The 17,143-nt window shown below is 46.8% G+C and overlaps 2 protein-coding genes across 8 annotated transcripts in view; one reads left to right on the top strand and one right to left on the bottom strand.

Annotated features, from left to right (window-relative positions):
* Positions 1-668, top strand: part of DNAH7 (dynein axonemal heavy chain 7) — a 287,995-nt gene extending 287,327 nt beyond the window's left edge. Inside the window, exon 64 of the mRNA XM_037913207.2 lies at positions 271-668. Coding sequence (XP_037769135.1) covers positions 271-477 — 207 coding nt within the window. The 3' untranslated portion in view covers positions 478-668. The remainder of the gene's footprint in view (positions 1-270) is intronic.
* A 10-nt stretch (positions 669-678) lies between these two features.
* Positions 679-17,143, bottom strand: part of SLC39A10 (solute carrier family 39 member 10) — a 77,875-nt gene continuing 61,410 nt past the window's right edge. For 5 of the 7 annotated variants that reach the window (XM_037913202.2, XM_037913205.2, XM_043525901.1 and 2 more), the window contains 2 exons: positions 8,881-9,071; positions 679-3,944 (listed from right to left, as the gene is read on the bottom strand). In XM_037913202.2, coding sequence (XP_037769130.1) covers positions 3,786-3,944; positions 8,881-9,071 — 350 coding nt within the window. In that variant the 3' untranslated portion in view covers positions 679-3,785. The other 2 variants (XM_037913206.2, XM_043525902.1) reach the window with 1 other exon arrangement.

Genomic DNA, 17,143 nt, shown 5'->3' with positions numbered 1-17,143 from the left:
ATATATTTTACATACATTGAACTGAAAATATTTTGAGCAGCAGATCAGGCAATTTGTATGCAACAGAAGCACTGAGCATCCACAGTTCATACTGAAGTTAAGGGGAGGACTTTTCGTGGGGAGGGGAAGGAGCACTCAGGACTTTTCTGGATTATGCACAAGTTACTGGTGAACTACAAGTTTAGGAAGTATTTAGTGAGTTGTGACCCAATGTAAAGACTTACAAACTTTATCCAGACAGGTAAAGGGTTTATTCTGTACTTTTCACAGATGTGGTTAAAGCCTTGCAAGAGGTCAGACATTTCACAACGACCAAGTTACACTGCTCCAGTGTACAAGACCAGTGAGAGAAGAGGAACCCTCTCCACAACAGGACATTCGACCAACTTCGTGATAGCAATGATTCTTCCTTCGGATAAACCGGAACAACACTGGATTGGACGGGGTGTGGCACTATTATGCCAGCTTAATTCCTAAATTTAGCATGGACACTTGTAGATGCTTATTTTTGAGATGAATCATTTGTGTAAGATGCATTTCAATTTTTAAATAGTACTGTCTAGTGAAATCAAAATATTTAAATAAATCCGTTACACTCCTGCCTTTCAAGAGATTTAAAAAAGACTAAAATGTAAAATAAAGCTGTGTCATAAAACTTTATAAAAACCAACCAGTATGTTTGCTCATTGAATAATTTTATTTTCTGAAGCTCCTTATAAATAAGGAACATACATAAAATGAACACAACACTGCTGACAATGAACAAAACAGCATTTGATCATTCCCAGCTTTATAAAAATTATTTAAATGATTTAGTTTAACAAAAAAAGATTTATAGCTCAGCAAGTATCTTGTAGGACCATAATCACATTTTTAAACTATAAACTGTAATGGAAAAAATTCACACTGCATCTAGCTACTACAGTATTTTCTAAGCATAATCACTGCTGATTGAGTGCAATGTTATCTACATCAAAATTCATATGGGATGTCACACAGTGACAGCATTGTAATATACAAGTAACATTTATGCCCTCCAACGAATACATGTTAAATGAGACTGTATTCAAGCAGAATGGAATGTTGAAGCCAAGTACACTGAAATTCAGATAGTCTGTAACTTGACATAAAACTACATTGAATTGGTTTGAAATTAAACACTGGTGGAAACCTACAGAAGAAGCCACAGCTGTTATATTGCTCTTCACAATCACAATAAATAGTAGCAAACAAGGAAACAAATTCCATTCTTAGTGGAAAATGCAATACCTAATGCTTTTAATATGACCATGTTTTTCCAAGTGGCAAAAAGGTCTTCTGGAAAGTTAGTACCTTAGTACCATTTTCAAATGTGAACTGGGCACTTAAACCCCTTGATACCTTTGAGGATCGGGGCCTAACTCCCATTGATTTCAATAGGAGTTAGGCACCTAAATACCTTTGAGTAGCTGGACCTTCGTCTCACTGAAATTCAGTGGCACTTACGCTCCTAAAGCCTGTTCTACACCTAAAACTTAGCTCGACCTAGCTACAGTGGTCAGGGGTGTGAAATAAGAGACGTAGTTAGACGGGTCTAAGCACAGGTATAGACACTGCTCGCTTGACAAAAGAATTCTGCTGGTGACCTAACCACTGCCTCTTGATTTACCAGTGAAGAAAAACCACCACTGTAGCAAGTGTCTACACAACAGCAGTGTAGACATATCTTTATACTCCTAAGTCATTTAGTTGCTTTTGAACATTTTACCTAGCATATTTGTTACAAAAATCCACTCTAAACATTAAATGAGATGATGTCTGTGCTAATTAGGGTCTGATCTAGTGTTTTTATGTGCAAAATTCCAACTGACTTCAGCGTGTGTTGTGCACCAAGGACTGCACAATTGTACCCTTGACTTTGACGTCTTCACTGAGGAAGCCACACCTTTTATAGAATGGACACTTAATACTGTATATGCAAGTTCCTTGATACTGCATTAGGAACAAATACTGGCAGGAGCCAACTTATATCTTTAAAATGTACAGACTGTTCTGGGGGGGAAGGGAGTGGCTGAGAAAAAGGAACAACTATATCACTACACTGAAGGGTCAAAAGTAAAAAGGAACAGGAACACAGATTAATTTTAAACCAGAATGACGCTGCTGACTGGCTCACTCAGATGTTAAACCAATGCAATTTTAGCAGCTACACTGATGCTAAGCAGACTGAAACAAAACTTGACAGTGTGCAGCAAAATACAGCTTATCTGGCATACATAAAAATGAAAACTAGGACAGCAAGTTGAAAGAAGACCACCACCATGCTTAGGATTGGTCCTAGATTATCAAGTCAGACTGCAGAATTAACAGGGCTTGTACATCGCACAAATTCACAATTTTACTACGACAGCCGGGGAGAAAAGAAACTAATTTACATCTGGCAATACAAGCACCTTGGCAGTAAGCAAAGGTAACCTGCTAGAATCAGTTTAAGGATTTTGATGGTTCACCCTATCCTCCTAACTCACACGTACCGGTAATTTAATGACAGCTGCATTTATATACCCTAGATACCTAAGATCTAACACTTGTTAAAAAATATTAACTCCTTTATGCTGGAAATGGGAATCTTCTAGCACACAGTCTATTGCCTGCAATGGCTGGTGCTATAAACTCTGATGCCAGGGCATGGAAGTAATACATTCAGACCTGATATTACAGCATTGTAAATGACCCACCAGTACTACATATACAGGGCATTATTTTTTTTTTTAATATAATCTTTGTACCTGGGTTCAGTACATTGGACTTCAGAAGCTATTACTGTAAAAAGGAGACAAAATTTGAACCCCAAAATAAATTCAACGGTTAAAACTGAGAAATTCCATTATGGATCCTTTGTTAGAGGTGCGTTTGCACAAACACAGCCACAATTTATCAGTAGTTTAGGTTTTAAGTGGCGCCCAATATTCAGCATGTTTAGCTTCTCAAGCAAAGAATCAGGAATAGCCCATTAACCTTCTGACATCAGGGACTTCCCCAAGTTAATACTAACTCTACTTCATCTTCCTACCAATAGCAAGGAGCTAATGTCAAATAAATCTTAATCAGGAAAACGGATCCTCAATGGAAAGAGCTCTTTGCAGCCCATTACACAGGCCTGTGCATATTGCAACAGTCTGCCTCCTTAAACACAAACTTTAGAAGGGTGAAATGCAGTTTAAGGTGTATATCAACATGTTTGAAACAGATTTTTTTAAGTTTAAAAAAGCACAGTTTTTCCAGTCAGGTGCTAAGCATAGCATTTAATTGTCTGAGGGTAACATCCACCATTGTGCAGAGGGCCAGCATGAGGTATACATGGCATGTAAGCCTTACGTGGGAATTACACAGCACAAAGACCTTGTGCAGGCCCACTGCAGAGGGATGGATTTCACCTTTAAAGTTTTGTGGATTCTGTTCAACTGTAACGTGAAAAGACATTTCCAGAACAGACTAGGTCTTTCGCTGCATGCTGATTTGTAAACAGTTGCACAATGCTTCACGTACAGCACACACAACTTTGTCTTTTCATATGCAACATTTCCGACTTAAGGTCTGTCACTTGAGTTTGGAAGGTACAGTATGTGCACCACGTCTTATTTTAGTTAGCAAGCAGCAAAAGTTAATCTATGCGGAAACAAACAGACTGTACTCGTGTAGTAGTGCAAGCCACTGCCTTTTCGCTGAGCAATGTGCATACAGTACAACAGTGCAGACTCAAAGCCATACAGTAACATTGGAACCACAGCAGTTTCTGGAAATGGTCAAAACTGGATGTCAAACACAATTTTATCTTCATACAGTGCAATCACCAGCATGATAGCAAATCCAAGGAGCAACCCTAAATTCTGGAGAATGAATTGCCCCACTGGACAATATCCATGTTCTTCATTATCGCCATCTCCATGAAGCATTTCTGGAAGCTGAAAAAGGAAACATTTTACAATAGTTTACAAATATTGTGATGGAAGTGAAATAACTGTCTAGCTCATAACAAGGTACTTAGTAATAGCAATACCGAGATTCAGTTAGAAAAATCATCAACTAAATAAAGTGCAACTGGAGTAGCAGCATGCCTACAGGTAGTCAATAAAACACCACCTGATCTTGACCTTGATCTTAGAAAACCGTTGTCACCAACCAATTCTATACTTTTAAAAAGAGACTAGTAAGCTTCAGCATCCTCCTTTGGGCATTCCAATGCAGTGTTCTGGCCACTGTGTTGCTTGCTTATGTTGAATGTAAGCTCCTCACTGCACGTCTACACAAACTCTTACTGTGTGGCAAGCTGGGACATAAGTGCAGCATGCTGCACGCTGACTGTCTGTATGGACCTGCTGATGTGCACTAAATTTTCCCTAGTGTGCATTAATGTACTGTGGTTTGAAACACCCCAGCTTGCTGCACCCTAAGAGTTTGTGTAGACATACCCTTCGGATAGGAACCATGCCTACTTCCTTTGAGTTTTGTTCCTTTGAGTTAAAAGTTAAATAATTCTACTCAAGAAAACCCACACACTCTCTGAGGTAAACACCTCTATTACAAAGGAAGTGTAAAAATGCTTTGTATATTGCTCCAGTAATTAAACTGATATAAATACATTGTTGATATTCAGGATTTTATACAGATTGAGTTAATGAATTCTGACATTTTTTGCCATACTGCAAGCTTATTGGTAGGAAAGATAAGTTTTCCCCTTATGAGTTCTCAGAAAATTCCATAATCTACTTTTATTAGTGCATCCAAAGCTGTTACTCAAGTTTAACAGCGATGTATGACTAATTAATTACATTGATTTATCAATACCTCTAAAGTATAAAAGTAATAGGAAACAACATGTAATTGTGTCAATTCAAGAGAAATTCCACGTAAGCAATTAAAAAAAATGTGGATCTTCTTGACTTGCCTCATTAGAGATGAAGGCCAAACAGCACTGAACACTTGTATCTAAAAGAATCACGAACTTAACATTGGAAGCTCTGAAATTAAATGGGACACTTTCTAGCACAACCACAATGTGTACAAACAGAAATAATTTTTTAATAATGCAATTTCAAATCCCTACACAAGAAGAGCATGAGGAAAAATAAATGTAATTCTTTCCTTCATCCAAGGAACTCCTTACCTCAAGAAGAGACTTTCATACATAATGCAGGAGAAAAATACAATAAAGGAATTGTCTTCTAGTTAGAAGACTTAAGTAATCCACAGAGAAATCAAGCTTGCTGATCCGGAATTCCGATTTATAAATTCTTTATGATGGTAGGCACTGCTTTTCTGTGTATTGGTTATTCTTAATACCTGAATACACTACAAGTATCAGGAAAGAATGTGACATGTTGTCAAGCCTGTGGCTTCTAACTGGACATGCATATTGCCCACCCATCTTATACAACACTCTGCTAGTAGCAGTAGACAGCACAAGGCATCTGGTGACTTTAAAAAGCGTTGAGACCTTAAATTTCTTAAAAAAAATACTTTTTGGACCAATACGTTCATTAATTAGTTCTGCAGTAGGCTAGACAGCTGACCAAACAGCTATCAATAAGTCATACTATGGCGTTATTACAGGATGTCCTAGGTCATGAAGCATAATGAAGAGAGTCCCAGTCTAACACTGTGAAAGATCGCAAACTTCCTATTCATGTTAGCAGACAAGATTTGTTGAAGAAATGAATTTACATTACGAGTGAGTTCTGTTCACAACGTAATACAAAAACCTAATCACAGAATTGTGTGGGAACTGCTACTGCCAATTCTCTCTTCCACATCTGCACTATCTGGAAGAAGCATCCATAATTCAAGTTTTGTAATCAACTTCTACGAAGAGACAACACTGGTATTCCACATCCATAACCACTTTCAAGGCTACTCATTCTCCAAACTATATTCTAGCGCTTCATTTAAAATATAGGAAAAATGCAATGCTGTGTGGCCATAGAAGATAAATACATTCCTCATTCATGAGCACAAATAAATGGGAGTTGAGTTGTTGGAAGAGAAGACATTATCTTCTATATATTCACAGTTCTGTCACATATCCCTGCTCCCTCCCACTCCCCCAACAACTGTAGAAACAAACAGCAGGTTCAAGACCCTTTTAGAGTATGTCTACATTGCAGCTGGTGTGCAAGAGGACAACCTGTGTGATTTTTCACACATAACTTCTACCAGAATGTTTTGGCCACTCTTCTGAGTAGATCCTGGCCTGTCTTGCACTCTAGATGTGATGGAGCAGACAGCACTACAGCCTCATCAGGGGAAGATGAAGAAGTGGCAGCTGGAGAAAGTTCAGAAGGGTAGTGATGTTTCTCAGGGCTCTGAAGTTGTGGCGGTGGAGCAGGAAACTCCTGAGGTTACTGACGCGGTTGAACTCTCAGACTCAACAAGGGAGCGGAATCCTACCCTGGAGTGGATAGAGGAGATGGGTCTTCTAAAGTGAGGAAGGCCCTAGGAGCCTAGTAGGACCAGGAATGAGGGCCACAGACATGTTGTCTACAAAACGTGTGTGTGTGTACACACCAGGTGAAACCCCAGTCCTTATAATGTCTATGCCTGTTTTGATTGTGCATGCACCCTTGGACTCCCTGTCAAGAACAGACTCTCCCAGCTCTTGTTCGAGACTGATGGAGAATGAATAGTCCTGCTGTAGAAGTGGAGCAGACCTCGTAGGAGTCCCTAAGATTTGTTTAGGGATCTCCCTCACGGGTGTTGTACGTACAATCTGTGCCAACAGCCTGCCAGAGCTTGATATTCTAACTGCTGAAGATAGTAAAGGACACGGGAAATTCAGACACCACCAAATCCCTCAGTACCACAAAGCTCAGTGTTGATACAGCCAGTACTGATGAAAATAAATTAGAAATCTTCAGGACTGGAGTAGACAGTGTCAATGACTATGATACTGATGAAGCTGGTACTGCTACAGAAAGCACTGTTGCTGAACTCCTTAAAAACAATACTGCAGCATCGGTGTAGGTGACTGCTGTGGGCTGTTTTTACGTCGGTACCGACATGGGTACTAGGGTGCCATGGGAAACCATATTCATATTCAGGCTTTGAGCAACCCTTAAGACAAGGCTAAGCAAGGCTATCTCTGCCCTTTTTTCTTAGAAGGTCCTATTCAGTGATCTATTCTTATGCTCTTTGGAAGAGCAATGATGAGGCCCCACCCACAGTCAGACAAGGATTCAGGAACAGAAACCTCTGTGGACTGAGATGAAGAGGCTGGAGCCTGGGAACTGGTAGTGGCTGGGGCACTCTTAGAGGAAGACTGCTCAGATCTGAGTCAGTCTTGTGTATTGGATCAGAAGCAGGTCTTAGATTTATCCAGAGAAACAGTTTACGTGAGAGTCTCTTACTCTGAGTTTGTTTTGAAAATGAACCACAAATAGAACATTTGGCTAGTGAAGTGCCCTCACCTAAACAAAATGAACATTTTGAGTGGCCAGCATTAAAAGATATATAGCCATCTTGTATAAGGGACAATACTTAAAACAGGGGGATTTTTGTTCAGCCATAAAGGATGAAGACCTGGTACAAGGTAACAAATACAAAAAAATCGCGTGGGGGGGGGGAGAGGGGGGGAAGAGACTGACTAACAAATTAGCTTAATAACCAAAACCACAAAACCATCAAAATACGGTATTAAAACTAGCCTACAGTCAGCTCTAGCTAGAAGTTGAGCAAACTCACTATGCTGGTGCTCTAGAGTAAAGGACACTAACAGCAGTTCCATTTTTCAGCCATGTGCAATAATAAAGATCTGAGAGATGGTTGTCCTTGCTCCACCCTTTTGTGCTCTTAGGTGCGAGGGCACTTAGCGTGCAGGCATGGGCCAAAAGACTCCACACCAAAAGTGGAACACACATCAATCATCACTGAAGTTAAGATTTTGTCACAGTTATTTTAAGTAAAAGTCAGGGACAGGTCGCATTAAAAAAAATTTTATGGAAGCTGGTGGCCTGTCCCTGACTTTTACTAAAAATAAGGGAGGCGCATGACAGGGGATGACTGAAGCCCGAGGGGTGTATGTGAGAGAATGAGCCCTGCGGCGTGGTGGGAAGGGGAGAGAGCCTGTGCAGCTGAGGGCTGCCCCCACCAGCTGACAGCTCCGGCCCCACTGCCCTAGGATGAAGCAGAAAATGTCACGGAGGTCCATGGAATCTATGACTTCCGTGACATAACCTTAGCCTTAATCATCACTCAAAGAAGCAACATTTGTTTAATTTGACATTCGTCACGAATTAACCTGATAGCCATATTTACCAACAACCTTTTCTAAACATCCAAACAGATATGTTTGGGACCAAATGTATGCATCCGATGAAATGAGCTGTAGCTCACGAAAGCTCATGCTCAAATAAATTGGTTAGTCTCTAAGGTGCCACAAGTACTCCTTTTCTTTTTGCGAATACAGACTAACACGGCTGCTACTCTGAAACCAGTTTTAGGATTGATCTCCACTTAAAATCAATCATGGACTGCCTTAGAGTATCCAAACACATCCTCACAAAGCAGCAAAAATCAAAGGATAGCCTAGAAGGGTGACTTTGTCACTGGGAGAGCAGCAAGTGGTATTAAAGAAGTTTTTATATCTTAACATGCAATCCTGAAAGTGAATGGATTTGGTCAGATGAAAACCCAAACAAGTGGGACACTGCAAAACACTGGAGGTTTTCCCCACGAATTTATTATACTATACTTTTTAAGAGATGGCAAGGTACGAATGTCTAGAGAGTTGCCTGTAGGTGGTTTGCTTTATTTTGTGCAACACAAAAAAATAAGTTACACTGTGGGTTATTTAAAGTCACAGATTTCATACATGCAGAATAAGGCAATACAAAATGATAATCTTACCATATCTACCAATGCAACATAAAGGAACATGCCCGCGGTGATTGCGAAGATCCATAAAGTGATATTATTGGCATACTGTCCAACAGCTGTGCCTATCAGCATTCCTACGTAAGCCATCATAGCAGACAGGAGGTTGTACACAATGGCTTGCTTTACTGTCATACCTGCTTTAAGCAGCACGGCAAAATCACCTGAAATTGAGACAGAATAATGAAAGTTTTTAATTGTCAATCTCACAAGAGACTGAATAGATGCATTTGCCCTCAGTTATATTATCTAATCTAGCTAAGGAACTACTCAAGTGTCTATCATTGTGGCAAACGTACTGGAGGCTTTTTTTTGAGGGGAGAAGGGGCAACAGTGTATGACTATATAGCCTACAATACGTACCACTTCCTGGATTAAAATCTGATTTCAAAGGCAATCATGACTCATACTAGTTGATATGGGGCATTAACAGAGCTCTGAAAGGATCCCAAGCCAGCTCTCCCAGTTAGAGTGCAGTTGTGAAGTCCGTCAGGTTTGTGTGTACAAAAGCAGTGACGTTCAGAGAGCGGGGTGCTGGCTTTTTAATAAAAGAAATGCAGGTTCATTCTTGACCAGTCCCTCCGGGCTTATTAGCGTCGCTCTCATCTTCACAGATTCTACTTTGCATGTGCGGAAGGACGATAAACGGGCATTAGTGCCAGGAGGGAGCTACAGCATATGAAGTTGGAAAATGTACCACCGGGGAAGGGAAGAGAGTGATGGTCAAACAGATTTTCAGGAGAAGGGTAGATTACACAAATCCACACTGATTTATACATTACTGGCTTGAAATGTGTTACATTAACCTTGTATCCTACTGTGATGTCTGTATTAAGTATTTGCTACACTATAATTATCTCCAACACTAATATAGGTGTAGAGAGGTGGGGTTTGCACCTCCTTTTGTTGCTTTATTTTTAAGCTAGGTTTAGTAGAAGTCACCTGTGTCTAAAGATACAGGACAACAGAATTCCCGGACTTAATTTCTATTTCAACAGTTCTGTTTCCGTCAAACATATTATTTGTGAATTCTGGGGTGAAAAGTGACACTGATGCACCCCATGAGAACAGAAGACTTCATGTCCGATGTAATGCAATTTTTGGGATTATTCACAGTGACCTAAAACTGAAAGTAAGTAGCAAACATCTTCCACTGACAATTTAATCAGAGTTTACAGTCTGATGAAAACAAAAAAAATGTTTACCTGTCTCTCATAAAAGACAATTACCTGTTCCGTAACTGGTGTTCTTCGAGATGTGTTGCTCATATCTATTCCACAGTAGGTGTTGCGTGCTTGCCACGTGCACCGGTGCTGGAAGTTCTCCCCTTAGCAGTATCCGTAGGGGGGGAGCACCGCTGTGACCCCTGGAGTGGCGCCTCTATATCGCGTTATAAGGGGAGCTGCGCACTCCCCCCACCCTCGGTTCCTTCTTGCCGGACAACTCCGACAGAGGGGAAGGAGGACAGGATGTGGAATAGACATGAGCAACACATCTCGAAGAACACCAGTTAAGGAACAGGTAACTGTCCTTTCTTCTTCGAGTGATTGCTCACGTGTATTCCACAGTAGGTGACTCCAAACTATATCTGTTGGAGGTGGGTAGTTCACGAGTTCCCAGGACGCAGTACTGCCCTGCTGAACCCAGCGTCATCTCTAGCTTGGGAGACGATCGCATAATGCGAAGTAAACATGTGAACTGAGGACCAAGTGGCAACCTTACAGATGTCTTGGATTGGGACATGGGCTACATAGGCAGCCGACGAGACCTGAGCCTTCGCTGAGTGTGCCCTGACGATCGGTGGCGGGGGAACCCCTGCCAGATCATAGCACGTGTGTATGCACGAGGTGATCCAGCGAGAAAGGCTCTGGGTGGAAACTGATTGCCCCTTCACATGCTCAGCTGAGGCAACAAAAAGTTGCGAGGATTTCCGGAACGACTTGGTCCGATCCAGATAGAAGGTCAGTGCCCTATGCACACCGAGCGTGTGAAGGCGGCGTTCCCCGTTGGAGGAATGGGGCTTAGGACAGAGGACGGGAAGAAAGGTGTCCTGTTCCATATGGAAGGCGGAGACCACCTTCGGGAGAAATGCCGGATGTGGGCAAAGCTGGACTTTATCCCTATGGAAACTGTAGATGGGGGCTCCGAGGTCCAGGCCCTGAGATCCGAGACACATTGGGCCAACGTGATTGCTACAAGGAAGGCTACCTTCCATGAGAGGTGAGACCAGGAACACGTGGCCAGTGGTTCAAAAGGAGGTCTTGTGAGGCGGGACACCACCAGGTTTAGGTCCCATTACGATACGGGGGATCTAGCACATGGGAATGAGCGGTCAAGGCCTCTCAGGAAGCGGGCGGTCATAGTATGGGAGAAGACTGAGTGCCCCTGCACTGGCGGGTGGAAGGCCGATATGACCGTCAAGTGTACCCTGACAAAGGCAGGTGCCAGTCCTTCGGTCCTAAGGGACAGGAGGTAGTTGAGGATAAGCTGGAGCAGTGCGGACGATGGGGAGACTCCCCGCCCCTCCGCCCACATGGAAAATCTGGACCACTTTGCCAGGTACATCCAGCGTGTGGATGGCTTCCTACTCTCCATGAGGACCCACCTGACTTCTTCCAAACACCTCCTCATCTAGCCACTGAGCAGCCACGCGGTCAGGTAGAAGAGCGGCCAGATTGAGATGGAGGAAGTGGCCCCCGTCCTGGGAGAGGAGGTCCGGGTGAAGTGGCAACCTCCTCGGAGGGGCCGCCAACAGGTCCAGGAGGGTCTCATACCAGTGTTGGTGGGCCCACGCTGGGGCGATAAGGATGATACGTGCTTAGTCTGTTTTTACTTTTTGCAGGACTTTGCTGATGAGGCGAAATGGTGGGAAAGCATAGAAAGACTGGCCTGACCACTGCAGGAGGAAGGCATCTGAGATTGCGCCTCTCCCCAAGCCTCCCCGGAGCAGAACCGGGGGCAACGCCGGCTCTGGTGGATTGCGAACAGGTCTACATGGGGAACTCCCCACTCTCCGAAGAGCCGGTGAGTGACCTCTGAGTGGAGTGATCATTCGTACTAGGGGAAGAAAAACCTGCTGAGGCGATCGGCTTGTGTATTGTGGACACCTGGTAGGTGGAAAGCCCTTAAGGAGATATCGTGGGCTATACAGAACTCCCATAGGCTCAGCGCTTCCCAGCAGAGGGACGAGGAACATGTCCCGCCTTGCCTGTTGATGTAGTACATCGTGGTGATGTTGTCCGTAAGGACTGACCACCTTGCCGCAAAGGCGCATGTTGAAAGCAACACACGCCAACCGTATCGCACTGAGCTCCCTGACATTAATATGGAGGGACAGGTCCGAGATTGACCACATCCCCTGGGTTTGCACGTTCCCTGTGTGAGCTCCCCAGCCCAAGTCTGACACATCAGACATCAGGTCTAATGATGGGGTCACTTCCCGGAAAGGAACCCCTTGCAGAATGTTGCTTGGGTAAGACCACCATTGTAGGGAGGCAACTACCAGGGATGGTACTGTGAGAACCTTGTCCAGCCCGTCCAGGGCCTGGGAGAACTTGGAGGCTAGCTAGAGCTGGAGGGGCCTCATTTGGAGCCTGGCATGGCGGACCACATACGTGCATGCCCCCATGTGCCCCAGGATCTGAAGGCATGCTCTTGCCGTTGTCACCAGAAAGGCCGTCACCGAGGCGATGAAATCTTTGAGGGTCTCAAACCTGCTCAGCGGGAGAGAGGCTGTGGCCCTTACGGAGTCCAATAGAGCCCCTATGAACTCTATGTGCTGCACCGGAACTAACGCTGATTTGGTCTCGTTCACCACGAGGCTGAGATCAGCGCATGTGGACAGGAGCAGTTCCACATGCGCTCTTATCTGGGACCGAGAGTTGCCCTTGAGAAGCCAATTGTCCAGGTATGGAAAGATCTGTACCCCCTACCATCTGAGGTAGGCTGCTACCACCGCCATGCACTTCGTGAAAACCCTGGATGCTGTGGATAGGCCAAATGGGAGGACCATAAACTGGTAGGTGGTCTAGTACCGCCAAGAAACGGAGGAAGCGCCTGTGCCCCTCAAAAATATGGATGTGGAAATACATGTCCTGAAGGTCCAGGGCCGCGTACCAAACCCCTGGGTCCATGGAGGGGATAACAGAGGCCAGGGACACCATGCGGAACTTGGAGCGGACCATAAACCGGTTGAGATCCCGCAGGTCCAGGATGGACCTGAGACCCCCCTTTCACCTTTGGGAACAGGAAATATCGGGAGTAGAAGCCCCTGCCCTGGAATTCTACTGGTACCCGCCCCCAGGTGCAGTAGTCGCTCCATCTCCTGCCCTAGGGTCCACAGGACCTACCAGGGACTGGGGGTGGTAGGGCAGGGGTGAACTGAACTGCAACGTGTAGCCCTTGGAAATGGTGTTGAGGACCCATTGGTCTGATGTTATGCGGGACCACGCCATCTGAAAGGCAGACAATTGGTTACAGAACATAAACTTTATTAATAGGGGTTTTTCCCTGGCAACTGCCCTGGTGCCCCCCTGCAAATAGTCAAAACTGCCTCTTTCCCTGAGAGGGCCTGGGCTGTGAGGCAAAGCAGAACTGTCGCTAAGGCCGGCGCTTTTGGTCTCTCCGACTCTTGTACAGGGGCTCGTATCTGCTCCCTGCAAGTTGAGCCGATGTTTGCGGTTTGGTCTTGTCCTTAGCCGTAGGGATGTAGAGGCCCAAGGTCTGCAAAGTGATACGGGAGTCCTCCATCCCGTGCAGCCTGACGTCCGTCTGCTCTGCGAACAGGGCTTTCCCGTCGAACAGCAGGTCCTGCATGAGGGACTGGGCCGCCGCCAATAGCCCGGACAGGAGGAGCCATGACACCCTGTGCATAGAGATCGTGGAACCCATCGAGCGAGCTGCTGTATCGGCCGCGTCCGATGCTGCATGAAGGGCTGCTTTAGCTGCCGTCGCCCCCTCGTTCACTAGAGCCTTAAAGTCCTTTCTGTACCGCTCCGGGAGGAGTGGTTCAAACTTTGGCTGGGACTCCCATAGGTTAAAGTCATATCGGCTCAGCAAGGCCTGATGATTGGCCACCCTGAGCTGGAATCTTGAAGAGGAATAAAATTTCCTACCAAAATTTCCTACTGGCGTCTTTATTCTTGGGGGTGGGTGCGGGCTAGCCCTGTCGCTTCCGGTGGTTCACCAATTCCACCACCAGAGTTAGGTGCCAGGTGAGAATAGAGGTACTCGTGGTTCTCGGCTGGCACGAAGTACTTCCTCTCAGCCTTCCTGGAAATCGGGGCCGAAGAGGCGGGAGTTTGCCACAAGGTGTTGGAGATGTTGGCTGCTCCTTGGTGGAGGAGTAGAGCCAGGTGGCCCAGAGCTTAGGAAGACAGTACATTAAGCAGGGAGTCGGATGGGCCCTCCATCTCCTCGACCTGCAGCTGGCAGCTGCACGGCATCTGCTTTAGCAGGTCTTGATGCGCCTTGAAATCTTCCTGCGGGGCAGAGGGTGGCGGTGCTGTTATGGTATCATCCAGTGCCAGACAGGAGGCCGGCACAGAGCCGTGGGCCTCGGTCAGTACTGGGGGGGGATTGACCCCCAGGTCGGAGTCCGGGCGCCGATCCAATGACTCATGATCTGCCGATTTGTTCCTCGGCCGAGATAGAGAGGCAAATGAAGCCTCGGATGCCCCGGCCACCAAGCGGGTTCCCGTCTAGGAGGGCATCGGCAGCCACGATGCCCATTGGCACCACTGCCCCTGCCACGGGACCCCTTGCCACTGTCCATGTTGAGGGCCCGGTGGCGCTACCTGGTCCGGCCCAGTGATGGACGGCTGGGTGCCAAGGCTGAGGTCACCACCAAGCGCACGATCCTGTAGAAGCGGTAGGAACAACGGCGCCTGTGACATCGTCTTCTGTGGGACTGGGACCTCGACGTCGAGGACCGGTACCCGCCAGAAGTGCTGCTCTGATACTCGCTTCGGCGCCTGGAGTTACGGTGCCCTGGTGCCAATGAAGCGCGAGGAGAGTCCCATGTGCGACGTCTGGCAGAGCAAGAACTTAACTGTGCCGAGACCGGCTACGGTAACTGCGTCGTGAGGAGGAGCGTCTCCGGTGCCTGTCTCAGTGCTACTGCGCAGCGTGGAGGGACCCTCAGACTCCTGCCCGGACGGTGTCGAACCGGGTAGTCTGGCTGGCGTCGACGGTGGTGGATGTGAGCTGCGAGCTGACCGGACACCGCGTGTCGAACAAGGCAGGGAGTGGTCCTTGGAGTGGAAGCTGTGCTGTGCCGGGGAGGTCTGACGAGCTTCTGGCAGTGGTTTGCCTCGGGACCGAGGGCCCATCAGTGGCGGAGCCCCAGGTACTGGCAAGCTCAGAATGTCTCGTGCAGCCTGTAGAGCCTCTGGCGTCGATGGCCTCCTGACTGCAGGAGATGTGCGTGCTGGCACTGCCGGGCAACTCCGCTCAGCACGAGTCGGAGGTTTTGGGCCCGGCGGGGGGGGGGGGGGGGGGGGAGGGGGGAGGAGAGACGCATGGGCACAAAGGGCTGCCCAACGCAGGACCAGTCTCTCCCCTTTCTTTCTCTGGGCGCCGCTGCGAGGTGGAGCCCTTCCCCTGCTTCTTGGAGGGGGAGCAGTGCCGGCTGGTGGAGGGGGCTTCGCTGTGCCCTGATGACGCAGTGCTGGGCACCGAGTCTGCTTGGCGTGCTGGAGTTGGGGCCAGCGCCGATTCCATGAGGAGAGCGCGAAGCCTGATGTGTCTCTCCTTCTTAGTTCATGGCTTGAAGGACCTGCAGATCTTGCAGTGTTCACTCACGTGACTTTCGCCCAAGCAGCGGAAACACTCAGCATGCGGATCACTCCTTGGCACGGAACGGTGACAGGAGTTGCAAAACTTGAAGCCTTGGGCATGGGGCATGCCCCGAGCCCACTCTAACAACTGAAAACTACTTTCTACGAGCTACTAACATTAGCTAAAAGTACCACTAAGATCAACTGGAAAGGCTGCACCAGAGCTGGAGCAAGAAGTTCTGATGCACCTTCACTGGTGGCAAGAAGGAACTGAGGGTGGGGGGAGTGCACAGCTCCCTTTATAGTGCGATATAGAGGCGCCACTCCACGGGTCGCAGCAATGCTCCCCCTGTACGGGTACTGCTAAGGGAAAAACTGCCGGCACCGGTGCACGTGGCGAGCACGCAACACCTACTGTGGCATACACATGAGCAATCACTCGAAGAACTGTTGTTCTTCAGGATGCTTTGCTCATGTCCATTCCATTTTAGGTGTGCGTGCACCCACATGCACGGTCTTTAGAGATTTTTGCCTTAGTGGTATCCATAGGGTCAGCAATGGAGCCCCCTTGAGTGCCGCGCTCATGTGCCGGTGTATCAGGTGCTGCTGACCCTACACCCTCTCGTTTCCCTCTTGCCGGCAACTGCAACAGAGTGGTAGGAGGGCAGGTAATGGAATGGACATGAGCAACACACCTCGAAGAACAACAGTTATGAGAGGTAGGTAACGGTTGTTTCTTCTTTGACTGCTTCCTCATGTCGATTCCATTCTACGTCACTCACAAGCAGTGTCCATGGAGGTGGACTCGGTGTTTACGGTCTTCCAGCTTACGGCACTGCCCTGCTGAAGCCAGCACCGTCCTGGGCCTGCTGGGTAAGCACGTAATGGGGGTGTAAACGTGTGAACCAATGACCAGGTAGCAGCTTTACAGATCTCTTGGATCGGCACCTGAGCCAAGAAGGCTGCTGATGACATTTGTGCTCTAGTTGAGTGCGCTTTGACTATCGCCAGCAGAGGCACAATCGCCAGCTCATAGCAGTATTGTATGCAGGCCGTGACCCAGGATGAAATCCTTTGAGCAGACACTGGGCGACCTTTCATCCTGTCTGCCACGCAATGAACAGCTGCGTTGATTTACAGAATGACCACGTCCTGTCGATATAGAAGGCCAGTGCCCTCCGGATGTCCAGGGCATGTAACCTGTGCTCCCCTTCGGATTTATGAGACTTTGGAAAGAAGACTGGTAAGAAAATGTCCTGGCCGGTATGAAACTGGGAAACTACCCTGGGCAGGAACGCCAGGTGCAGCTGTAACTGGACCTTATCCTTTGCAGAACACCATATAGGGTGGTTCTGACATAAGTGCCCTGATCTGAGACACTCTGTGGGTGGACATAACCGCCACCAGGAATGCTACATTTCAGGAGAGGAGAAGAAGAGAGCAGGAAGCCAGAGGTTCGA

The sequence above is a fragment of the Chelonia mydas genome, chromosome 11 (assembly GCF_015237465.2).
Source record: "Chelonia mydas isolate rCheMyd1 chromosome 11, rCheMyd1.pri.v2, whole genome shotgun sequence".
Classification (NCBI taxonomy): domain Eukaryota; kingdom Metazoa; phylum Chordata; order Testudines; family Cheloniidae; genus Chelonia; species Chelonia mydas.
This window is presented reverse-complemented; position numbering and strand designations above follow the sequence as displayed.